We start from the raw sequence: 26,126 nt of genomic DNA on the forward strand, positions 1-26,126 counted from the left end.
CTGTCTCAATCTGCCCCTGGGCCCCCAAGGGACCTGGAAACTGAAAACATCCAGGCTCCTTCTCAGGGGCTCTTAGGCTGCTTCAGGTTCCTCAGAAGCTACCTTCTGCTGCCATCAGCAGACTTCCAAGGAGGCCCAGAATGACCCTCATAACCAAGAGGGTCATGACCCCACTGGCATGAGGCGGTAAGCTTGGTGTGGAAGGGCGAGGCAGGCACTTCTAGGCTGCCCATCTCCTGCCCTCCAGCTTGTCCCACCTGCTGCTTCAGCTGGAGGCTGGAGAAAGTACATCAAAGGAGGGTCTGGAGTTGACTGGTGTCAGCTCGAACATCGATGGCTACAGAACATCTCCCGCTCTACCTCCTTTCCACTCTGCTCTGATCCAAGCACACAGGCTGTGTTTCTGGCTTGGCTCCCTCTCTGAGCACACCTTCCTCAGATGTTTAGACGAGGCATCCTCAACCCTATTCCTTCATAACTTCTTCCTCTGGGGTGGGGTAGATGTAGGACGCCAGGGTGGATATGGCTCAAATACCCCCAAGTCTCCCTAAATACACGGGGATGCCCCTAACTCACAATATGGTCAAGTCTGGCAAAGAACTCAGATTCTCTCAAACGCATATAAGCAGAGAGGAGCAAACCTAGTTCAAACCTAGTGGGGGTTCAGGCTGAGCCCCCACTCCATCAGACAGCAGCTTTCAAAGCAGCCACTTTGCTCTCTGTAGTTCCCAAGGTAACCCTGTGGGTTCTAGCAGCAGCAGAGAGAGGAAGGGTACTGCTCCTGAAATGTCTGAAGCGGCCTCCCAGTGGGCCAGGGATGCACCCCATCGGCCCTCTCTGCCTTCACAGACACACAAAACACAACCCCGAAGAAGAGTCTCCTAGGAGAACAAAGCTAATCTAGAGTGCTTCTCCGGCCTCTTTGACCTGGGCTGCTCTGTTCACCTCCATTACACTAGGACTGAGTAGGAGTGTCCCACGCTGGCGACCCTCCCTGCAGACAGGAGCTGTGAGGGATGAAGGCCTGCAGGAAAGTAAGCCTTCCTGGAAACCTTAGCAGGCATTTGCATCAGCCACCACGCAGTAGGTAGGCCCAGGGAGGAGTCCAAGGGGACAAGGGGACTTAAATGGGATCTGGAGCCCTTCAGGGACACAGACTGAATAACACAGTCAATACCCAGGGATGCAAGCTTTGTAATTTCCCCTCGACATTGCCATGCGGAACAGTCCTCAGGGAAGCCTGCTTCCCCTGGCGAGGAAGCTCCATACTGTGTCTGTCTCCTGGCTTTTAGGAACAAGTCTGGCAACGTCTATGGGCCTCCTGTTTCCCCACCTGTGTTTTCTGGGTTCTTTCTTTTTTTTTTTTTTTTCCTTCAGTGCTGGAAATGGAACCATTCTTAGAACATGTCTTAAGCAAGTGGCTCTACCACTAAGCTCGTCCCCTTGCACCTGTGAAACAGGCAGAAACACACCGAACCTGTCCTTTTCTAAGACGGGTATTAGGTGTGACACTCATGCTCTGGGTCTCTCAGAAGGAAGGTGTGAGGTAGAAACTGAAAGGAAGTGTGAGGTCAGGTGGCTCATGTCCTCTCCAGATGCTCCAGTCCATCTGTGATCCCCGGGGAGAGATGTCCCAGCGTTAAAGGGATAGAGAGTTGCCACTACAAATCCTTTCCTAGCCCCCAGGTCTCCAGGCAATGTCCTGTCCTGCTTGGGTGCCATCTACGTGCCTGTGTGAGGACACACACACACCTAGCTGGACACAGCAGACCACACAGCTGGCCAGGGCAGAGTGGTATCAGCGGAGCTGGCTGTAGGTGGCCCCTCCTGCAGAGGACACACTGAGCTCTGGAGGTCCCTAGCCTCTCCGGGACCCTGAGGGAGGACTGTATCAGGCAACCTCTGCCAGAGCCTCCAGTCAAGGCTAAGCTTGTCCTAGTTGATGTGGGACCTGGGACTCACAGACTGGTGGTCTTTCTCACCCAGGTAAGCTGCAGCAGTGGATGACCTTCTCTCTGGTCACCGTGTCGATCTGAAGGGCGGATGCTCTGCCCAGAGTCTGCATGTCACCTGTTCCTGAGGTCCCTTCGTCTCGGGGTAACTGATGACTCTGGGTCTTTCAGGCACCTAAGGATGAGACCCCAGCCTCTCCCACTGGAGTCTTTGATAGCTGCTCCTTATCATCGGCAGGTCCCATAAACACACTTGGAATGTGTCTTCTATCTAAGCAGACATGGTGCGTCCCAAGAGGACATGAAAAGTGGGGTTTGGCTTGGGTGTGGGCACTTCCAGGTCTAGCAGGCCTGAGACGTTGGATTTATCAGATGAAAATGCCTCCTGGCCAGGCTGCCTGCTATAAGCCTTTCATTAATTTACTATTAGATGGGAAATTACTCCTCACCCAGGAATATAAGTTTTCATCTTATTTTAAGTTGGATTCTTAAAACAATTACCAGGGCATCTGGCGATGACTTCACCACACCCCTGGCCCTGCAGGGGAGAAGGGCAGCCCTGAAGCTGCACAGGCCCTGCTGCAGCCCCTAAAGGGAAAGGGCTCAGCCCCGACCTCTGCTCTGATCCTGAGAGCACCATGGCCACGTTTCGAGATCTCTGAACTCTGCCGTTTGTGGAGAGGCTCCCTCCAGTGCCACCTGCCCCCTGAACCCGCTGGTGACAGTTGCCGAAAGCTCCAGCAGCTGGTGCCGCGGGAGCATTTTCTATTTTTAATTGTTTGATCGGAATATTAACTCATCTAGGCCCGTTCCCAAGGCACAGTTCCCAACCAAAGGGTTTCCCCCATTTCCCACACCTTCTTTCTCCCCTTTCTAGTCAGAACCAACGCTGAAATTAATAATCAGAGACACACAGGCCTCTGTGTATTTGCAAGAGATCAGAGGACAGAAGATTAAAAAAGAAAGCAAGGAAGGGAGGAAGGAAGGAAGGGAGGAAGGGAGGGTGGGAGGGAGGGAGGAAGGAAGGAAGGAAGAAAGGAAGGAAGGAAGGAAGGAAGGAAGGAAGGAAAGAAAGAAAGAAAGAAAGAAAGAAAGAAAGAAGGAAAGAAGGAAAGAAAGAAAGAAGGAAGGAAAGAAGGAAAGAAGGAAAGAAAGAAAAGGCAGCTTCCTCCATAGCCCAGAGACGCTGAGAGCTGGCCCTGGCCTCCTGTGCTCTCTGAGTGTTGGCTCCAGGGCAACAGTGGTTGCTCCAGCACACACAAGCACAGCCACTTCAGTACCATCCTCACACTTCCTGACATTGCCCCCTGGCCAGCACAGCTCTTTGCCCTGGGTCCAGACCAGCTGGGCAAAAGGCTGGCTTTCATTATAGCTTTTCGGTGTCCACCTAGAGGAAGGGAGCCCTTGGGAGAATCGACCAGCAAGTCTTCTATGGTTGCCACAAAAACTGGCCCAGCTACCAAGAGCAAGTCACATAACCAGGCTAAGTGCTGTGGTACTTGAGGTTGGGATAGGCCACTGCTGAGAGTGTCTGCTAGGTACAAGCCTGGAGCTGTCACCTTCCCCTGACCTCTTCTTAGGAAAGGTCTCCCACCTAGCGCAAAGGCTCCTGTCCTCTCAGCCCTGCTCTTTCCATATGCCCTTGGCTCCCACTGCTGTGTTCTTCCCTCTCAAGGTCACAGGGCTGTCCACACCGGGAATATTTACTCACCAGACTGGCCCTGTTAGCAGCACTCACCACAAATATGCTTTCTGATAAAGTTGGCAGAAAAAAAAAAATTCTAGAGCTCAAAACAATGTCAGAAATTAGCCCCCACCCCCTGGCCAGCAAGGGTGAGGTGGGGCCTGGAACAGGTCATGCAACTCTCTCAGGGGACAGTCCTGGGGAGCTTTTGTTACTCTCCCTCTCACTTTGCTCCTTCCTGCTTTACCTTCAACAGGCAGCCTGTTGCCAAGGCATCGAGGGCTGGGGACTAAGCTGAATACTGGGTCTAGGGGATACTGGGTCTTCCCACAGCCTCTCCTTGAGGACAGGGAGCCTCTACCTTGGCTGCTCCCTGGACCGGTCTCACCTCACTGAGCCCCCTCCCCCCACCCATCCTCTCTCTGTGCACATGGGCTTTAATGTTTTTATTACCTGTTTGACTCGCTGCCTTATTGCTTCTCCCCTTAATGGGGCCGTAACCGTGGAAACGAGGAATAAACGGCCACCAGAAAATGAGATGATTAAACAGGTCACCCTGGCAAAACAAACTCAGCTAAGGAACCTCTGGGGGTGGGGAAGGTAGGCTACCCCTCCCCCATGCAGAGCCAGAAGGTCTAGACCAGGGCTGCCCACATGCTCAGATCCCTGAAAGGACTGGGGCAGATACAGTGGGGCGCCCCCTGCTGGTCAGCAATTCTCAGTTGACCAGGCCTGGCTTGCTGTGGCTTTGGCCTCTCAGGCAGCAGGGAGAGAGGCAATCAGGGGGACATGAAGGCTGAGACCTCGAAGTCTCTTCACAAAGCCCCCAACCTAGGTGGGGATCCCTACCTAGGTGGCTCTGCCTGGATCCTCCAGTCTTCTGTTCTCATGCAGCACATTCCCTCCCAGGGTCCCCTTAATTCAAGGGCAGAGCCTTATAAGAAAAGCTTAACTCAGGAATGTACCCCTTGGGAATCCCTGGTATCTAGAGTGACAAAAAGTATGCGAAGCCAAGGAGTACCCTAGCCTCAGCCCAGGTTGAAGACAGGTTTTAGGAAGGGGTCTCAATAGCCAAGCGCCTGGGCCTCTGGCCCCAGAGGGCAGGCCTGGCAGATGGTCTTAAGAACCATCTCTTCTGGTATAGCCCACACTCTACTATAGGGCAGAGCTCTGAAGCTCTGGTAGTCTGGGCCAGTCCCTCATTCTGGCCTTCACGCGCACACTGGCCAAACACTGGAGAACAGACATTCTGCAGTGAAGTCTGCTTTCTAGGAGGGGATTCACAGTTGCTGGACCACAGAGGAAGGAGAGGAGGAGCCCAGACTACTTTGGCTCCTGTTCTCCTGCTCCCTTGGGCAGTGGCTTGACCTGATACTCTGGCATAGTCACAGCTAGTGGCGGCTGTCTTACTGACCCCCTGCCCCTTCACATCACCCATGATCCCAACCCATTACTTCCTGTAAAGCAGGCCGTAGAAACTCTTGAGGAGCTAAAACCCAGGGCCTAAGGGAATCAGTCAACATTTCCTGCCTTCCTCCTCCTGCCCCACTCAGGAGCTGGGCAGGCGCTTGGGGAAGAGGAATCTCCATCAATCAATTGCGCCAGCACTTACGGTGGGAAGGCACGGGCCCCAGCCCCAGCCCCAGCCCCAGCCCTGGGAGGGGATGTCAACACAGCGGCTAATGGTCATGTCTAATGGTCAGCATTAAGAGCTGTAGTGGTAGGAGAAAACAAGGTCCCCGGTCTGGGCCTCCTGGGGACTGAGGCACACAAACCTGAATGCTGTCCTGGCACACCAATGTCACGGGCAGAACTGGCTCCTCCGAGCAGCAGGCCCCAGCCAGCCTCTTATCTCTTATCTTTTTCTAGGGCCAACTGGGTATGAGGCTGGCAAGGGGCGTGGGGGAGCAAGGTGAGTAGGAAGGGCCTACCTGCCGGAGCCCGGTGGCCTGGCAGACAGGCAGAAGAATGCAGTTGCACAATGGAGGGTAACTGCTCTCAGAGTTGAGGGGAGAGGCCTGGGAGAGGTCTAGCAGACTCAGAGGTGGAAGTGTGTCCCTAAGGCCACTCTCTCATGACCATCCCGGCCCTCATCTCCAGCCCCTCTTAGTATAAGAAGATGCTGCCTCTCTCTTACACGGTGTGTGCCTACAACCCGGGCAATGAGGCACCCGTTTCTGCCAAGTTCCTTAGGACTCACTGAATTGCAGCCTCACCGCCCACAGGGGCTCTTCCCTGACGTGGACACGTGATCCACAAGCCTGAGGTGTGAGGTACAGTCAGCCAGACAGGTACACGCCAGACCACCAGCCTGCCACCTTTCACAACCCACCCGTGGAGGCTGTCTGCCCAACTGATTCTCTTCCACATTCCATGGCCTCTGGCCTCCATCCCCTTTTGACTCTCGGTAGACCCTGATCTGTTCACCCCAATGGCTGATGCTTGCCTTGGGGACCCATTTCTCATAATGACTTTGGAGCAACTTCCCTCCTCTGAGCATGAGGACCAGGAGAGGGGAAGGTGGGGAAGAGCTGTATAAGGGGAAGGAGGCATCAGTGGGAGAGTGGTTGATGAAGACTCAAAACCAAGCTCAGGAGTGCTGAACCTTGGGCTCTGGAGTTGGTGGTGAGCTGAAGGCCTGATTCTCTAAGAAGGGTGGGCTAGTCCAAAGTAGCTGATGGAGGGGTAGGGATGTATTATTGACCTGACAGGGTCCAAAGAGAAAAGTCTAGAGCCCCACCCCTTTCCCTGCCTGGGGAAGTGGGCAGGGACTTGAGCCAGGGGCAGCAACTTTAATGAGGAGATGCTGCTGCAGTGACTCAGCCCTGCAAAGGTGCCTCCATTTATTTTATTTTCCATCATAAAAACTCAAGCTGCAACTCAGCCAGATTCCCTGGCTGTGGGGGTGGGGAGTATCTGCAGTGCCAGGGAAGCAGGGAGAGGTGATATCCCCCCACCCCACACCACCCTGTGCTTAAGAGTTTGTGAGTTCCCTTCGCTGGTCCCCACCAGGGAAGAACATCTGAGGTGGGGATCCTTGTAGACCTGCTTTTGCTGTAGGAGAATGACCACACTAAGCTAGCCCTGTTATCCTGCATTTCGCTTCATTGCAACTAGCATCAGTGCTGGTTCACAGCCCTGGGCTGCTGGTGTCTGAAACGCTTTCTACTGAGATGGGACCAATGATACGTTTCTCACCTCAACCAAGTGACTCTTCCCTGGATGCCTGCCCCACTGAGCAAAATCAAGTTGATAGTCAAAGACCTTAAAGGTCATTTGATGCTCAAGTCCCTCCCAGTGTCACTGCCAGCCTGTCTGAATGGTACCAGGAAACACACCGCTTCCAAGACAGCCCATGCTGTCCTTGGCTCTGATGCCTCCTTCCTGCCAAGATGGCACCAGAACGCCCGCCCCCTGCAGACTAGCAAAACCGGTGCCCAGCCTGGCCCCGGCTTAGACTGGTTGAGTGGGTGTATCTGGCCAAGTACAGTCTGGAGGAAGAAAAATTGAGGGTGATCTGCTTTACCCAACCCAACATGAAATCCTTCCAAAGGCAGCACAAGACGGTTCCCATTCCCTGGTGCAGCTGAGTAAAGTGTACCCAGAGCCACGAGGGTTTGTGGACGTGTCCACTTCCAGCAATACCTGGCTTTGAACCTTTGGCTCACAGAAGTTCTGGGTGATGATACCCTGGCTGCAGAAGCTGAGGGTGGAAAGCCAAGTTCTTTGCTCCTTAGACTGAGACACAACTAGTGGGAGTCTGTTGCCATTCTCCTGCCTTGGGCTGCTTCCTGGCCAGTTCTCTTGGCCTCATCTTTCCTGACCTCCCTATCATTGAAGGCTACGTGACAGGACCAGAGGGTCTGCCCAGGAGAAAGGGTCCTGGGTGGTCCCAGCAGAGCAGCGCAACAGTCCTGCTCAGCCAGTCCTCCCCAGGGTCCTGCAGCCAGCTCCCTCTGTGCCCAGTGGCCATTCCTTTGAATGTGCTCTCTTGCCTGTTTGGCCCTTTACCCAGAACAGCCTACCTCAGATCCTCTACAGGATCCTCTCCCCCTTCTTAAGAGAGGCTCACCAACAGATTCCAGACAATCAAGGACAAGTTCTTTGTCGAAGCTCTACTGCTCTCACACTGCCATTTTTACCCAGGCTCCTGTGTGTTCAGGCCCAGAAATCAGCCTACGGTGGGGGTGGGGGCTAATCCTGGGGAGCTTCCCAACTACAGGATGGATCTACCTGTGTCTGAAAGCTTCCTCTCTGCTCCCCCTCCCCCTCCCAACACCCTCCCCCAGGGAAATCACTCTAAAAGGGCCTAATGGAACCATGTCCTCCTCTCTTCCTCTCTCCTCCCTCCCTCCCTCTCTCTCTCTCTCTTTCCCTTTTTTTTTTATTAGCATTTGTGGAATTTATTCCCAAACTCTCCTAATCTTCCGTACACAACCATTTGATTTGCATAACCCAACCCCCTCTCATAAAAACTGGCTGCTAGTTTAATTAAAAAATGTAAATTTGCTGTCATCTCGGGGCCTGGTGAATTAGGACGACATCGGCATTTTTTATTGCTAAAGACGTCCAGACTGATCCAGCCCTTGGCTGAACTATGGTGGGGAAAAGGGGTCCACATGGCCCTTGAGGGTCTTGAGATCCTCCTGTCCCCTCCAAAGAAACCTCAACTCTCCCCCACCACTGAATCACTTATGGCCAGAGTGCTTCAGGACCTGGGTGCGTCCAAGGTTGGAAGGGACAGTTAACCCACCACCTAGAGACTTGTTGGAGGTCTCTGGAACTGGCAACTCTGTGGGGCTTACTTCCTTACACCGTGCCGAGGCCTTTAGCCGGAGCTACCTGGGCTAATCCCAGAGGAAGGACGCCCTGCCCTGCACCAGCAATAAGGCTTGGCACACCCCTGTGCATGAGGGAGGTCAAGGGAGATGCTCTCAGCTCCTGAAGATGAGAACGGAGTTGCCCCAGAGACGGGCTCAGGGAGAGCAAATCTGACTGAGTCTTTCTCTGCTTCCCCTTTCTGTGTGAAGTGAGGGGAAAGTGCTTTTCTTCTGAAGTTCTGAGATTAAGTGAAACTCCCAAGATCAGAGAAGAGACGAGAGCTATCACTAGACAACTCCTCCAGGAAACAGAACTTTGACACCATGGACCTTTCCTCTCTGTGTGGCCAGAGTCCAGACTTGGGTCCCACTGGGAGTGCCCTGCTCCGGCTGACTTCCTGGCCCTTCTGGCTTCTAGGAAAAGTCTCCAGAGCCTGTCCCTGGAGAGTGGAGAGCAGTAAGTCTCCCCAGAGCCCTTAAGGTGCCACAGGAGGCTCTGTCACTTGCCTCCTGCCCTGCCATCATGACACTCCCCAGAAGGGCTATGGAATCGCGCCTCCATGGCAGCCTCGGAGAGACTGGCATGGCAGGACAGGAGCCAGCTCCAGTTGGCACTTAGGTCAGAAGGAAGAGAGTAGGGCCCTCCTTCCAGCTGAGTAATGCCTGAGTCCCTTGTGCTGGCCCACGAGCAGGCTTTCCTGTGCCAGGTAGGGGGTGGTGCCAAACACTGGGCCTGTCTCTTAGGTCTGCTTCTTGGCTGGGACGGGTGGGGCCCCCATTTCTGAAGAAAAGGGGGCGGGTCCTGAGAGGGTGGTGATGAGACACCTGATTAGAGGTGGAGGCGGGCTGGTTCTCTGTGGGATGGAGGACAGGGAGGGGCAGGGTGGCAGCAATGGCTACTAGACAGCTTTCCCAATTTGCCCAGCAGGGGGCGTTGTGCCCTTCCCAGGCACAGGTGCCCAGGAGACCTCCACTCCCCAAGAACACACCTGTCCCTACAGTCCAACAACTCTATGAAGGTTCCCTGCCCCACACACACATCCCTGACTGCCCTCTCCTGCCCCCTCCGCCTCCGAGAGGCAGCTGTCTCTGTAGGGTCCCATGGGACTGTGTCCATGAACTTGGACAAGTCTAACACCAACTCCTAAGAGCTGCCTCATACCACCTTTCCTTTCCCAAACGAAACAGCAGTGGTCAGTGGCCCCTGGTGTTGATAGAGGAGGCTGGTGGAAGACCAAAGAACTAAGCAAGCCTCGCTGGGCTCAGGTAGGAGGCTCCATGAGAAGAGAACTACCAAGTACAATTCAATCAAAACTAGAAAGACACAATAACTTACAGCGTAAACTCTGCCCAGGCCACCGGGGCACCAGCCGGAGCCTGACCCTAGTCCCACACCAAGCTTCCCAGACCCAGGTATCACCTCCCAGAGTGGGAGCTAAAAGGGGGACAGAGAGAGAGAGAGAGAGAGAGAGAGAGAGAGAGAGAGAGAGAGAGAGAGAGAGAGAGTCCTGGGCCCCTTACTTTGAACTGATAACAGCCACCTCAGCCCACAGATTCTCAGGTGAAAAACACTCATTAGCCATAATAAGCAGCTTGATCATCCGACACAGCCTTGTCCCAAATAAATTAAATTCCTTTACCTTGAGACAGTCGCCCCGAAACCAGACTAACCACCTTTCCCAACAGGACGCTGCTTTCAAAAACTAAACCACCCCCCACTAAAAAAATAAAAACACACACCCCATGAGCCACACAGAGATCTTTGCAAAGGGAAAAGCATGTGTCTAAAAAACACAAGAGAAAAAAAAAAAAAAAAAAAAAACACGGAGAACAAAATCCCCCACAAAAAACCCCTAACTCTTCTCTCTCTCTGGGTGCCCCCCAGCTCCCTGTCCCCTCGGTTCTTTCATAATGACAACCATCAAATTAGTCACAGTCACTAAGCAAGTAACAAATAACAATATCACCATCCAGAAAGCAGGGCTAGCAGGGACCATGGGCACAGACCCTTGGCGCCTGTCCGGTACCCTCGACTCAGCTGCGAGCTCACTGGGCTGAAAATACTAACTTCCGTCAAAGAACCGAAAGAAAAGTGAAAGAGCCTCCCCGTGGGTTCCCACCGCGCGTACCTGTTCCAAGATCCATTCTCCGCTCCTTGGTCCCAAACTCTTCGAGAAGCGTCATGAAAAGAAGAGAGAAAAGAATGTTTAGTGTCTCGCGGGCCCCCTGTTCCCGCCCGCCCGCGGTCCCTCCCCGCCCGGCCGAGCGCATCCCGGGCGGGGGGGACGCGCGCCGGGCCGAGTCGGGTCGGGAGGGCGGCGGCGGGGAAAGTTTGCTCCGCGCCTCACGCTCGCTCTCACGCTCCGGCCCGCACGCTCCCGGCAGCTCCGAGTTCCTTCAACTACAACAGAAACTGCCGCGGCCGCCGCTCGGCTGGGGATCGGGCCCGCCGGGCCGAGGGCCCCCCGCCCCCACGCCCCGTCCCGAGCGCTCAGGGGTCGCCGCTCCGGCCCGGCCCGGCCCTCCCCCGCCCGCTCCCGGTACTCACCATAGTCGGAGAGTCGAAAGCCGAATTCACTTAAATAATCAACTTTCATAATACTTAATTAATGCCTAATTGCAACTGATTACTCCCCGAATAACAAGTTGTTTTAAAATCCTGATGTCATTGCTCCTGACGGTAACACTCAGGGTAACAGTTTGGCAGGAGGGAGCTGGGCGGGCGGGAGCGGCCGGGCGCTGCCAGGCGCCGAGGTGATTGGCAGGGTGGCCGTGGCCCCGCCCCTCTGCGGGAGCGCGCGCGGCTCCGGCAGGTGAAAGATCAGGCTCGCCCGCGCGCGCGCACGCCTCGCCCTGGCGCTAAGGTGAATGGGCGCGCGGGCGCGCTTCCCGCACGCGCGCCGCCCCGCGCGCGCGCCCGCGGCTCTCGCGCACGGGCTGGGGCGGACTGAGGGCGGGCGGTGGGTCTCCGGAGCTCGGAGGGGAGGGAGGCGGGGCCGGCGCTCGTGGGGCCGCGTGCGAGGGACGGGGAGGCCGGAGTGTCTGCGCGCCCTGCGCGGCTGTGTGGGGAAGTCGTGCGCCCGAGCGAAGCGAGGAGCTGGCACTCGTGCCCGCGCGCCCACGCTCGCCGCGGGCGCGCCCGCTCGCTCTCCCCGGCCGCTCGGGCCGCCGGCCGCCCTGCGCGCGCCCGCGTAAACTTTTCCGCGCGGGAGCGAGCGCAGGTGCGGGGCTTTTGTGGCGCGCGCGCGCGCGCTCCTGCCGTTCGCTTCCGAGGTGCCCTTGGGCTGCGGGTGGGGCGGGCACGGAAGGGGTTTTGTTTCCCTCGCTCACCCTACTTCCCTCGTTTTGTTGTGGCTGTTGGAGTTGGGAGAAGAAAGGAGTCGCGGGCGGCCTGGCTGGGTGTGCCGGAGAAACTCGCGCTCCCCTCCCCCGTGCGCACTCCCGCGCGCCGGCCGCCGCGCTCCCGCAGACGCGCAGTCTGAAGTTGACACCGCTTCGCTTTGCGTTTTGCCCTCAAGATGGCCCGGGAGTCTTTCCACGTCAGGCCACGCACGCTCCAGTCCCCAGGCCTTTCTCCTTCCTTTCCCCTTCCTACTTCCCTCACAGTCTCTAGACAATCTCCTCTGTTGATCCACGTCATCACTTGGGCTTCCTTTCCATCCCTGAACACCCCTCAACCAAGTTGGCCAGCGTCCTGACACCTGTTCCCTCGGAACCACACCCTGCCCACTCTGATGTCTCTTAGGGCTGGACCAAGCAATTTTCTTTCTTGACTTTCCCTTTCTCCCTGTCTCTCGGCCATGCCCTCCTCCTGTAAGATCCTAATGGTCCATTACCATCTGGCTTGGAGGCGCTCAAGGAAAGCATCCTGCAGGGAGCAGGACCTACTGAGGCCTGTTCCCACCGTGCCCAGCTTCCTGTCCCTCGGTGGCCAGTCTACCTCTCTCTACTGTCCTGTGTTGAAGGACGGGCCACACAGCCTTTTGCTGAGGGGAGGAGAATGGGCTTAGGCTCTCCCTTGTCTGGGCAGCATTCAGCAAAATGGCGCTGGCCTATTTTTGCAATATTTCTATTTTGCAAAGGGAGGGGCCCAAGGAGGCCTTGAGGCAAAGACATCACGGGAGTTAACAATCTACTCTTTCTCCTACTTTCTCCGTATTTTCCTTCTTTTCTTCTGATTGCTCTTTCGTTCTAAATGGCTCCGCAAAGAATACAGCATCTCTCTCTTGGTCTGCCACCCTCCCTACGGCCTTCTTGGCAACCCCAGACAAAGTTGTCACACACCCTTCATACTTCAGAACCATCACTATCCCTATGTGCAAAGACCTAACTTTACCTGGCCCTAAACCCCTGAGTAAGGAAACAGGGTTCCTTAAACCAAACCCCACACTCCCCAACAGCTGGGCCCAGGGACGCCAGGCACAGAGAACGAGGAGCCCACCTTCCCTGTGGGATCTCTGTGTCCAGGACTGCCCTGAGAAAGCTCTGTGGGTGCTGCCCAAGCCTTTCCCTACCCCACCCCCCAAAAACCCAACAAGGATTCTACCCCCTTGTAGCCTTGGCTTGTAACAACAGGCAATTAGCCCCACACCCCAGCCTGGTGTGGGCAACCAGGTGAAGAAGGAAGCCTGGCGCCAGGCATGGAGGGGCGGCGAGGGTGTCTGCACAGACAGGGAGCTCCCTGCATAGGAGACCGACAGAGCCTCTGGTCTGTTCTGAATGTCCTGGTTTTCAGCTGATGATAATCAGGGCTGACCCCCAGGAAGGCCTGCGTGAGCAGGAAACCACCTCTCCTTTCCAGTCACCTAGGTAAGAACAATACCTTTGGAGCCTCTGGAGGGCAAAGGCTGACAGGGCAGGGCCGAGAGAGCTAGGAGGAGGTCACAGGTCAGGGCAAGCAAGAGGGGTTGCCACACGTGCCACAGTGGGGAAGAGCTGCCCGGAAGGCACCCTCTATTCCGAGGTAGTGGGTCACAATCGGGCGCCAGTGGTGGAGTAGGTTAAACTCAAGAGTAAGTAGGCATGTGTAGCCGAGGAGAAGAAAAGTAAGAAACCGAGGCCAACTCGGCATGTTAGGATTCAGGATGGAGCCGAAGGCTGAAGCATCGGGGCTGTGGGCCGATCTCTTCTGCTCTCGGTTCTGCGCCCACACCAATGGGGGAAGCCTGGAGAGCCAGCATCTTTTAGGGCTGTGGCTCATCTATGCCTTTCTGATTCTCTGATGTGGTGACGCCCCCGAGACCCTGAGACTAGTAATCGTGAGAACATTCCATGCTGTCCATTGGTCTCCAGGGCCTGGGGCTCAGAGACTCCAGGTCTTTCCAGGACACCCCAAGCAGAATAGAAGCCTCTTTAGCCACCTCATCCAGCCAAGTGGCCCATACCAGTCCCCACTCACCCCAATCAGGTTGCCATTCCCACTGGCATCCTCTTGCACCCCCAGCGTGCCCACTTGTTCCCCCTCCCTCCCCAGCCTGGGGCCTTCTCACTCACCGACCTGTTTACACATCAGGTATCTCCTGCTTTATCTGCTCTCATTTTGAATTTGTAACTTTCACATAAACTTGAACAAAGCTCCTTTTGTTCCTGCACCCCACCCCAGGATCCCAATAAACTGGTTCCCTCTGAGGCGACTGGGCCAGGGCACAGAAGCCTTAGCCAGAGGACTGTGTGTGCATGTGAGCAAGCGTGTTCGCACCTGCGAGGGCGCCCGTGTGTTTGAGAGTGCTCCACAGGGATGGAGGGGGAGTGTCAGGAAAAACTGGGAGCCAACAGAGTGTGGACAGGAAGCAAGAGGGGATACAGAAGGACGGAGCCATTTCCGTGAGGCCTGGGCCTCAGTTGGGATTGGGCTCAGCCATCAGGTGGCAGAGAGTGTGGACCCTGGACAGGTGGGTGTTGGGCCAGGGGACGAGCACAGAGGAAGAGGAAACAAAGGCTAGGATGGAGCGGTGCGGTGGGTGGCAGAGCAAGCTCCTGAGGCCACGCTAAGTGTAAGGCAGACACAGGGATCACATTAGGGCCGGGTAGGGGCTGGCACAGCCGCACGCTCGGCCCATAATCCTGTTAGCCAGCAATCTCCATTCCGAAAGAGCTTCATTTCTTTGTGAATATTTGTAAACTAGATATCTAATGGAAAATTATAGGAAAATTATAGTGAAATTCATGACGGAGAAATCCGATTATCCCTAATTCAATTATGCCATCTTAGCCCACACAGCACATTTCCCATTTTTTTCCCATAAATACCGATGCCAGGGGTCCCGGTAATCAAATAAAATTGAAAATCATCTTCCCATTAAATTCAATTAGCCGCAATTTCTAAAGCCTATCAGAGATTTTAATTACTAAATTATAAAATTCTCCAATGCTAAATTGAAACCAAAAAAATTGCACATCCTTATATTTCAGAGAAAAAAAAAAGGCCAGCAAAATCCTTCAAAAATGTTCTCCTCTGTCCAACTCCAGAGCAGTTTCCTTACCTGGAGGGATCTCATGGTCACTGTTGCCTCTTTGCTTGCAGGAATGCGGCCAGGGGAGCAGAGGGGAGCACCATTGCAGGGGAGGGGCCCAGACAGATCCACTAACAGAGGAGCTAACCACACCCCTAAGCCCAGCTAGGACGGTAGCCATCTTCGCTGATCTGGCAGCCTTGGCTCCTGAGATCTCTTCAGCTCTGTCTCTCACAGTGAGGCCTCAGGTCCTCAATGCTACCTCCTCAGCAGTGATCTGGGCCACAGCTGGTGGGGCTGGGGGCACACAGCTCCGCTTAAGTGTGCTCCCAGAACTACTACAGCGGGCCCCCTGATGGCTAAGGCTGGGTCAGAGATGGGAACAGAATGACAGAGCACAAGATGGTCCTGTGTCCCAGAGACTTCTTAACAGGCATTTCCAGACGCTACAGGTCCTGGCGGGGTACCAGCTTCCTGGGGCAAGAGGGAGATCAGTTTGGCCCAAATCTAGCCTCTCCCTGTACTCCTTGCTCACTCTGCTCTGTTTTCCCTCCCCGGAGAAGTCAGCAGCCTTAGGCTGGCCAGAAGGGACTCCCTTGCCTCAAGGAGAGACTCCTTCTTACCCCCAGCCCTTTTAAGAGACACACTGGCCATGATGGCTGGCAGTAACCACCTCTTCCACACTTACCGGCCTCTGCGGGGTGCTCTGTGCCTCAGGAGAGCCTGGGGAGGTGGCATTGGTGGCAGCATCAGGTCTGCCCTGCCTGAAACCCAAGCTAGGTGGCTGGGTAGGCAGCTGGTGGCCCCGGCCGGCTTAGGGGAGTCAGCGGGGCCCTGCCAGCAGGCTGGCACCCAGGAACAGGGAGCAGGTCTGATCTGCCAGGCAGCCTGGAGTGCCAGCAGGGGAGGCTCCCGCAAACAAAACAAAAACAAAAAAGTTAATTATCTTTGGCTTTTTCTTAATAAATATCCAAACTGGCCCGGCCGGATCCTCCGCTTTAGAGGGAGAAAGAAGGAGGAAAAAAAAAAAAAAAAAAAAAAAAACCAAGCCCAATCCAACAGACTCATTCTCTCTACGCGTCTACTTTTCTCTTTGTCTCTGGTCCTTCTTTTGTCACTTACCAGAAACAGTGACAGTTTCACAGAAATTTCCAATTTTTGCAAATGCCGAGAGGACGGGGCTACAAAGGCAGTTTTTGTTGTTGTTGTTTACGTTTTGAGGTGGGAAAGCGGGGTGTGAGAGAAGAGAGGCAGGTGGGAAGAAAATGGTGAGAAACAGCAGAAGAGCAGCAGGAGAAAGATGGGAGGAAGCCTGGGAGATGAAGCAGGCGCCCACCGGAGAGGTGTCTTGTAGCCACAGCCCTGCTGGCAGTCCCTCTTGGCAGCGCCCTGCTCTACAATGCTATGTTGGCACTTTACTTCAGTCACAATTACCAGGAGGCGCTGGGATCTCTCAGGAGCCACCACCAAAGCCACCTGGGTCTCACTGGCCACGCTAGCTGCCCTGTTGCCGTCCTGTTTCTGTGCCAAGCCTCCCTTCCAGGAGTAGGGCTGGGAAAGACAAGCCAGGGAAAAGAGCGAGGGGAGGAGGGATTTCAGGCTGTTGTGGGAGGGGGTGTGTGTGAGGCTTTTCTGCATGGAGTCATGAGCATACCTGGGGAGAGGAGAGTTTCGTGTTGCTGCCTGGGCCTACATGTTCAGATGGTGCATGTACATGCCTGAGCCCAGACTAGCAGAAACACAGGGGAGGGCACAGGGTTGGGGCAGACACCAGGACACAGAATGCTGGCTTTGGGATTCTTCTGCCTGGGTTCAAATGCTAGCAAGCTGTGTAATCCTCACCAGGTCGCCAGTCCTCCTCTGGGGCTACATTTCCTCCTATCTAAAGAGAACTATTAGCAGCTGGTTAGGTCTGTGGCTGAGGAAGGGGAGGAGAGAGACTGCCAGGGAGTATAGGTGTTTCTTCCTGGGAGACGAGCGAGTTCTACAGCCAGCAGTGGTGATGGTTGCACTGTACATCCTTGTGAATACACTATAAAACCACTAGATTGTACATTTTTAAAAAATGGGTAGATCTGATGGCATGTGGATTATATTTCAATACAGAGGTTACAAAATAGTGTGGGGAGAATGGGGAGAGGAGTGACAGGGTCCTCATCTGTTTGGGACAGAGGCCGGAAGAAAACATTCCGCCTGACATGGCATCAGTGACTGGTAAGTATCCACTGTTAATATGGGGCTTGGGCTGGTGTCTGTGAGTGTATACTGTTGGTGCTTATAAATGCATCTGAGTTGCTGGGCCACTCAGCATGTTGTCAAGCCACTGAGGGCTCCCCCTCCCCCATGCCTGGTGGGGGATCCTGGGCAGCTGCTCCCTGCCAGGGGGTGGGAAGTCCACGGCCTCCTCCCGCCTCCTTTGGGTCCCTGGAGAGAAGGCTGCCCACCGTGGCGGGCAGACTCCCGAGCTCCACTCGCTGTCTTGCAGACACTCATATTCTCCATGTGCAGCAGACCGTGAATTCACCTTCATACTAGTTACAGGGTTATTTAGCTTCTCCTGACACTGACAATCACAAACTTTAATTCGCTGCTTGGTTTCTCCCCGCTGTGCCCTCTGCCCACCCCCAAAATCCTTGGGAGAGGATGGAGAGGACTGAGGTCCAGCCCTCTCTTGCCAAAGCTTGCCCTTTAGAGTGATAGAGTGATGGCAGGAGGTGGGGATGGTCAGCAGGAGAAGATGCTGGGCAAAGGGCTGGAGAGAGAAGGTCTGGGAGAGAGGGAAGCACCACGGGGCCTAATAGGAGCCCCCCGTCCTGCTCCTCCAGCTGACACTAATGTATTCAACCTGACAGCCATCCTGTCCTGAGTGACGTGAGTGAGGCTGCTGAGCCCAGGGCCTGGCTGGAACACACAGGGGATGGGGACTCAGTCTGGGGATGGGTTCCAAAGATCAGGCAGCTGGCAAGGGGCTGTCTCCTCTACCTGCTGCTAGATTAGCAGGTGTCCCTCAGGAAACCAATTTGATGGAGTCCATCTTACAAACTCATCCTCTTCCTCCGCAATGACTCCACCTTTCCTATCAGGTCACAGAGTCCATCCTGGGGGCTTTTCCAGGCTTACTGCCCGGGTACCTAGGTCATTTCTCTTTCCTTGACAAAGACAGGTGGGAAACTATGACCTCAAGACATACCCTGCCACCCCAAATTACACAAGCCCCAGACCGATGTGGGAGATAAAGGCGTAACCAGGAGTCTGGGTACAACGGGTGATTCTCTCACTGACAAAACCCAAAGTGCAGCCACACATCAGGCAGGCCTCAGAAGCAGAAAGCCAAGCCAAGAGGACTCACAGAGACTGCAAACTGGAGGTTGGAAAAGGAGAGCAAAGTTAGCCGGGGGGGACAGGAGAGGCAGGGACATGCATTAGCAGATCCAATCCTGTGTTCACTTCCTCCTAAGTCCCATTCTATAACTTCACCCTTGCCAGCTGGAGACATGGCCATGGTGGCCTGGGCAAGAGAGAGAGAGAGAGATGTCAACGGGGCCAATGGGAGAAGGGCTTGTTGACTGCAAACTGTCCATTATGGCTCAGATTATAAGCATATTGCACGGGGCTCTCTGCACGATGCCGGGGAAATCCAATACGCTGAAAGGTTAATGCAATCAATTAGGGTGACAAGGAAGTAAAGTAAAGCCTTCCGAGTAGATGAAAAGGAGAGAGAGAGAGAGGGAGAGCAAGCCATGAGTTGAAGGGGGGGGGCAGCATGAGTGGTGGGAAGCAAAAAGGAAGAAACTTATGGGGAGTACAGAGAAGGCCTGGAGGGGAGGAGAGATGCAGAGACCAGGGAGGGACCGCAGCAGAGGCAACAAAAGAGACACCCCGAAAACTGGGCTGTACAGCTCCCGTCCCAGACCTCCAACCTTCCCCCCTCTGACTTGAAGCCTGGCATCCAGGTTTACTCCACAGCCATGGTGTCACAGCAGGACAGCTTTGATCACTGACCCTGGACAAGGGAAGCACCCACTTAACTGACCCCCAGGGCCTTCTCAGCAGAATGCAACAGCCTGGCTTGCACCTTCACAGGCTTAAGCATGAACCCAGACTCTTCCCTTGGCCTGCTTCCTCCCAGCAGCTCCAGCCAGCTCAGGCCGTGAAGCAGAGCCTGGTTGGTAGGACACCTACTTTATAGAAGCTAATGGTGTAAGAGTTTGGGCCACACTCCTGGGTCCAGCAACAAATGTGAGGGGCCTAGGACTTCCCAGTGCCCTCTTCAGGGGACATTCTTTCTCCAAAGGTCCCCTGGACTCAAAAACTTTGCTGTCTCCAAGGGCTCAGACTCAGATGGGGTCAAGGAAAGCTCCACAGTACCGTCCCAGGGCTGGAGGCTGCATCTTGTACTCACGAGGGAAACTGGCCGAGAGGAAGCCCTTTGCCCTTCCTGTTGGATTCTGGGATGGCTGCTTTCAGCCTACACATTGCCTTACCCCAACAGTCCGGCATGGAACACAGGCTCACCTGGGCCAGGGGTGGGGGAGGGCATGCTAACAACTGCAGATCTGAACTTAAAATGCGAGGCAAAGGCTACATATGGGAGGGACGCTGGATGCAGGGGCTCTGAGGGGCTTGAGGCTGGTGTGAAGAGAAGTGGGACTTCAGGGTGAGAAGGACTGAACAGAGCGGGCAGCAGAGGAGGGGCAGAGACTCCAACAGAGCAGGACTTCAAGCAGCCTGAAACCAACCCCAGCACAGGGTTCCTATGCAATCCCAGCCTCACTATGGTGACCACACAACACCGAAGAGTCACTTGACGCCCAAGGATGTACACACTTAGGCAGGTTACAACGGCAAATCTCTCACAATGCATAGTTCATCAGAGAGGGGGCAGAAATCAGGGACCAGAATCTGGGCCAGCAAACTTCTCTGTAAAAGGGCCAGGTAGGAAATAATCTTACGCTTCATAGGCCAAACAGTTTCTGCTGTAGTCACTCAGCTCTGCCATGGTAGAGTGAAAGCAGCCACAGAAAATATGAAAATGAATGGGCACCACTTTCCAATAAAACTTTATTTACAAAACACAGGCTGTGGGCCAAATGTGACCTAGGAACTATAGTTTGCCCGGGTTTGGCCAGCAAATGGAAGCATCGTCCCTCTGAGGATTTAGGTGATTCCTGGGGACAAACTGTCTACGAGGAAGTAAGGCTCTCCTATGTCCTGTGCAGGGAGGGGGGCTGGTGAGCACAGAGAATCAGATCTGGCATGGGAAGCTTATTTACGCCTAACAGCATCCCAGGAAACCCTTTGAAGGGCTCGGGATTCTTAAGGAGGCGAGGAGAGAGTGGAAGGCTGCACGCAGCTCTGGTTATTTCTAGAGTCTCAATGTGCAGAGACAGGAGCGAGGCTAGGGAGCAGGAAGGAGCGACCAGAGGGAGCCAGAAGGGGCGCCAGGAGAGAAAGAACAGCGAGCGCCCCGGAGCTGCGCTGTAACCAGGGTGGTGCTGGCGGCAAAGGGAGGAATCCACCGGCCCCAGCTAGAGCGCAGGGCGCGGGCCGGGCCTGCCCTACACCCGGCCGCCTCTGATCACGTTTTCAGGGCCACTGCCCGCAGGCGCAGACAATGCTGGGGGGAGCCTTTGAAGTCCGAAAGGGATGCCGCGGTGCTCCCTATGGGGAGGAGGCCAGCGGGACAAAACTGGAGCGGGTCGCAGCCCGGCCCCCCGAAATGCGAGACACAAAGGGAAAACAAACAGGTTTGGAGCCAAGCGCACGGTGCTGTGTCTGTCCCCCGCCCCGCCGAGCCGGGATGATGGATGGCTGCAGCCAGCCTGCTCGCCCGCCGGGCAGGCCCCGTTATTTACATAACACTGGCGTTCCACCGGTCACCTCTGACACTGCACTGCCCGGGGCCAAGGCCCGGTGGCCCCGCAGTTCCTCCAGCCACCAGGGGACTGTGACAGCCTGTGAAGACCAGGGCAGTCCTGAGTCCCTGGCTTCCAGGGAGCCCCCGGGGCTTAGGATAAGGCAGAGTATAGGGCAGCCTGTTCTCCACTGAGGTGACTCAGCCTCAGAGAGGGGAGGCAGAGCTGGGAGTTGCCGACGTTATACTCATTCTGCTCTCCAGGCATAGCTAGAAGCAGAACTTCCGTGGAGAGCCAGAGGCAGCTACAGACAGTGGGGCTAGAGCGGGACACCAGTCCTATAGACAGCCCAAGCATGGCACTGGTGTCTGACTACCCCTGCTGCCTGGAGCTCATTCCTTGCTCTCAATCTGCACGCCATCCATCCCAGGCATAAAAGCCAAACAGCTCTTGCTGAGCCACCATTGTTTCTGACAGGTTCCAGTAGCCATGTGGCTCGCATTCCCTGTCTCCAACACCCCATCCCATCAGTCTTGGATGCTTAGAGGAGCTAAACTCAGCCCAGGGTGACAGATCTCACAGCAGCAGTCACATACACAACACACAGAATGGGGGAGGAGCTCGGGCCTTACCTCAGCGGGTCCTAGAGGTTCCTCAGACACAACTGGGGCGTCACTTCATCCTGGGGAGAAGGAAGAGCCTGTTAGTCTTTCCAAGAGGAAGCCAACAACTTCTTCCCCCCTCAAGCACGCTGTCTTGACCCCTCTGTGCCCAAGGGTTCTCTGTCAGCTATGGGCTGAAGGGCTGACCCCCAGGGTTAGCCAGACGGGTCAGTTATTCAGACATGCTCAGTGGGCTCTGCTTTGGAAAATCCAGGAAGCAGTAGCAGCTGTTACATGGAACACATGGCTCCTAGGATGCTGCTACCCAAAGAAAGTCAGGCTGCTTAGCTGTGCAGTGGTGGCACACGCCTTTAATCCCAGCCCTGGGGAGGCAGAGGCAGGAGGATCTCTATGAGTTCAGGGCCAGCCTGGTCCACAGATCAAGTTCCAGGACAGACAAGGCTGCACAGAGAAACCCTGTCTTGAAAAACCAAAAAAAGAAAAAGATAGTCAGACTGCTTTGCACACTGCACTGCCCAGTGGGGGCAAAGGTGAGAAGTATGTGTGTGTGTGTGCGTGAGTATGTTTGTATAAATATGTGTATGTGTGCACACATGTGTACGCTGGTTATAGGCCTTCAGGCTCCCATGAACCTTTAGTGGCTAAGTAGGCATTCTTGGAGACAATGAATGTAGCGCCAGCCACTCCTTGATTTTTTTCTGGGCCCTAGAAACAAACATGACAAATGCCAAGGTGTTCCCAAGTGACTGTGTGAGTGCCTGGGGTGGGGGTGGGGGGCAAGATCAGGAAGCTACGATTCCATACAAACAGACTGTGGCCAGCACCTTCCACCCCGATGAATCAAGACACCCCCACAGAAGGTTCAGACAGGGCAAGGAACAACACTGGAGTGTCTTTAACTAACATGGAATGTAGCTCATCATTACTACAGGCTCAGGTCCTCTGCAGCCTACAGCGGGAGTATGAGGATCCAGGTTCAAATGTGGCAGAGTACACTTGTGGAGGGACAAGACCCAAGGAACCTGTGCCTACCCGCCTGGGCCAGGCCCCTCTGCCCTTGCCTGGGCCAGGCCCCATGCCCCAGCCTTAGCACCTGCCCTGCCGGACAAAGTGTTTGCTGTTTGTTCCCTTGTTCTTCCCTCTCCCTTGTTCATGGCTTATCAATGATGCAAGAAGAATAGCACCAATTTCCTTAGTCTATGTAATCCCCAAATCAGATTGGGGGATTGCAGGAGATGAGGTGACCTTGTCCAGGACTCCCAGAATGCCGCCCAGTCCCACCGCCGCTCCCTCATTCCCAGGACGTATTTAGACAGCTAAAGCTAATTGTACTTGACATGTCCTCTTAAGCAGGGCTCCGCTCTCTGTTAGGCCAGTGTGACGGACTATGCTGGGTGCTCGGTGGGGCGGAGCCTACTGGGCTGCATAAAAGGGTCGAGAGCCTGAGGATCATCAAGTGGGCTGGGAGGGCTTCTCTGTGGGCTGAGGATACTCAGTTGAGGTAGGAGCTGAGGGGTCCGCAGAGGACTGAGTGGACCAGTTAAGGTAAAGGGCAATAGAGAGAAAATGGGTTCCAGGCAGAGGTGGAAGAGGCTGTTGAAGCCTCAAGAGCAGAAAACTGACAGAGTTAGAGAGGAGAGGTGAGCTGAATTAAGTGGAGAAACTATGGGCTAGACCGGGGAAACAGGCAATGGAGACCCCGAAGCTAATGCTGGGGAGTAGGTAGGGCTCGGCTGGCAGAGCGAACATTGCGGCCAGTGAGCCTTAGGCCCCAGCAAGGGCATCATCGCTGTCCTGTCCATCCCAAGCTCTCCTTCTTGAGATCCGTCAAGGCGCCCCAGCCAGCCTTCCTTGAACCCCCAAAGCCCCCCAACTCTACAACTCCAGTATCTCCCTTCCACCACCTTTTTCTCCCCTTCCCTCCTCCCTGGCAACTGTGCATTTATTAATTCATGAGGCACTAATTAGTTCTTTGTTTAATTTTGTGTTAAACAGACTGACCGGAATGATAACGACTTAGAGCACAGTGTTGCCGTCCCCAACCACCCCTGTTTTCTGACAACAAGGGAGCGAGGGAGACCGGAGCGCTGAACCCAAATCCCTTAGCAGTTGCACTTCATTAAGTCAAAATGTGACAAGAAGCTTAGAGAGCAACTTGCAGATCTGATCACACAGAACAATCGGGAGGAAACTTTCCAGGAGTTGGTTGGGGATGGAGGCAGGAGGGGGAGGGGCAGGAGGCATAAACACGGGCACCAAGATATGCACTGCCCTACCGCCCTACCGTCCCATCCTTGTGTGTCCAGGGCAGGCAGCCTGGCCGGCAGCAGGGGCTCCATTATCTCTTCGTCGGATCTGGGACACTAGATAGATTCTGGGTTTCCAGTGAGGACCTGAGCAGCAGCCAGTAGGCCATTTTCATCACTTATTCCGGAACTTTCTGCCTCTGCCCCTCCTAGTGCTGATGACTTATTCTGATTTGTAGGGATGAGTGGTTGGCACAACCAGATAGTGGCAGTGAATGAGAAGGCTGGCATTGTCAAGGAAGGGCTCTGCAAGGGTGGGGAGGGGACAGCGGCAGTGAGAACATAAAGAAGAGAGCCCCTGCCTCCAGGGAGGCTAAGGTGAGGGGGACACCTCAGGCTGAGTGAGAAAAGGACTATGGAGTCATAGCAGAGGTGTCCAAGTGCTGTCAGAGCATCCTCTCTGCCAGTGCTCTCTCTGTCTCTCTCTCACATACACACATTTCTTTTTCAAGACAGGGTTTCTGTGTATAGTCCTGGCTGTCCTGGAACTTGCTCTATAGACCAGGAACTCACAGCCTCCTCTGTGCTGGGATTAAAGGCATGTGCTGCCACCACCCAGCCACTACCAGTTTTCTATCCATCCACCCTCCATATAACAATCCCGTCTATCCATCCTTCATTTGCCAATCCATTCATCCATTTTCTATCTCTTTTCTATCCACCTGTCCAAGGTTAACCCTAACTACCCTGAGAATGGAAAGGTTTTGGGCCCTGTGCAAAGGAGTGTGATAATCAGAACCGGGCTCTGGAGTTTGTAGGCCATGGTGGCTGCCTGTCCCTAGGTAGCTGATCTCAGTGGCAGTGGCTTTTTTCTTCCTGTCCTTGAGAAAGGGTAGGCCCAGAGGTGCCAACCCCATCAGCTACAATACAGGCAAGAACAATGGCACCAAAAGCAAACCTTCTCCAGTCTAAAGGTATCTGCCATGCCCATCTTTGACCTGACCCTCATCTCTGATAAGGGTACAGGGGGGATATGAGGAGAAAGAAGACAAAAGCACACAGACAGCCAACAAAGCGAGTCCTCCGTCTTTCAGAGCGCCCGTTGCCTTCTTCCTGTTGGCTGCTGCACTTGTCCACAGGAGCCCACTACAGGAAATGTTCATGAGAGACAGCCATGTCCTCGCTTTCCTTGACCAGGCCTGAAGTACACAGTGGTCTCCACCCGAGCCTTGCAGCCCTGGGCTGGCTTCTGTTAATTTGCTGTCAGGCTGCCTAAGTAAACCAATTAAAACTAATCATTAATTATAAAAGAGAACGAGAAGAGCAGAGAGGAGAGGGGGAAAGATGGGGACAGGAAGAAAGGAGAAGGAATGGGGCTAGAAAGAAAAGACTGAGAGGGCTTTCACAGAGCTCTGATTTGGGGAGTAGGAACCTAGGAGATTGGCAGGGACCAAAGATGCTAGAGTGGAAGGACCAGGAAGAAGCCAAGGATGATGGGAGAATCTTTGATGGGCAAGGGGGTAGAAGAAGTGGGGATGGGGAAGATGTGCAGAAGCAGGGTACCAAGGCCTGAAGGAGCTGACTCTGGGGGAATCTCTTCTGTTTAGAGCTGAAACCTCTCTAGGACCTGGCCCCACAGTCTCTCCCACACGCTGCCTGGCTCCATCTGCGTGAAGCCTCAGGGAAGGCTCCTGTCTGAGGTTCCGACCTGCTCCCCAGCCTTCTCAGGCCATGGAGAGTCAGGACAGCTGTCAGGCTGCCTGGCTGCCCACCCCCTGCTACCCCAGCCCACCTCCCCATCCTCATCCACCCTCCCCGGCTGGGGCTTTCACAGGGGCTGGGGCCATGTCAGCCGGGCAGCTTGAGGAGGGGGCAGCACAGACAAGGGGCAGTGTCATGGAAACGGGCACTTTCCCGGAGAAATATTCTGTTTGGCCTCCTTCCTGCATTGAGGAGCTGTCAGGAGCCTGACTGAGAGTCACACCATCCCGGGACCGGGCGTGACAAAACCTATTTTCTGCCTCAAATTTGATTGATTAAAAAACTTTTTAGGAAAACCATGTTGAAAGAATAGGAAAAAAAAAAAAAAAGATAGAGAGGGAGGGAGAAATAGAAGGGAAAAGAAAGAATAAAAAGTGCTACAGGGAAGGAGGGCTGGAAGAGAAAGGCAACATCCAGGGGCCGGTGGTCCCCTGCTCCCTGCAAGGCTGCCAGGGCGTGTATCAGAGGCACAGCCGCAGCATAACCGGGCAAAGCAGAAAGCCCAAATAAAGCCTGGAACTTTTACACAGCGTTCAGCAGGACAACGAGAGGGCTCCGCTGGGCTGTGAGCCGCCGGCAGGGGACGGATCTGGACAGAGGTGGCAGCCAGAGCAGGCTGCCTGTCCCTGCACAGGGAGAGGAGACAGGAGGGGCAGAGGCTCTGCTGTCCCAGCAACAAGTCAGAGTGGGCTCTGGGTCAGCCCTGTGGTTTCTCCCAAAATAGTCTTGATTG

General features: G+C 54.8%; 1 protein-coding gene across 3 annotated transcripts in view; it reads right to left on the reverse strand.

Annotated features, from left to right (window-relative positions):
* Casz1 (castor zinc finger 1) overlaps positions 1 to 26,126 on the reverse strand; it is a 146,791-nt gene that overhangs the window by 41,431 nt on the left and 79,234 nt on the right. For 2 of the 3 annotated variants that reach the window (XM_021636201.2, XM_060379069.1), the window contains exons 1-2: positions 11,005 to 11,178; positions 10,586 to 10,624 (exon numbers count right to left, since the gene is read on the reverse strand). In XM_021636201.2, the coding sequence (XP_021491876.1) occupies positions 10,586 to 10,624; positions 11,005 to 11,053 (88 nt within the window). In that variant the 5' untranslated portion in view covers positions 11,054 to 11,178. Of the gene's footprint in view, positions 1 to 10,585; positions 10,625 to 11,004; positions 11,179 to 21,395; positions 21,446 to 26,126 lie in introns of those variants that run through there. The other variant, XM_021636204.2, reaches the window with a different exon arrangement.

This window comes from Meriones unguiculatus, chromosome 3, assembly GCF_030254825.1.
Source record: "Meriones unguiculatus strain TT.TT164.6M chromosome 3, Bangor_MerUng_6.1, whole genome shotgun sequence".
NCBI lineage: Eukaryota > Metazoa > Chordata > Mammalia > Rodentia > Muridae > Meriones > Meriones unguiculatus.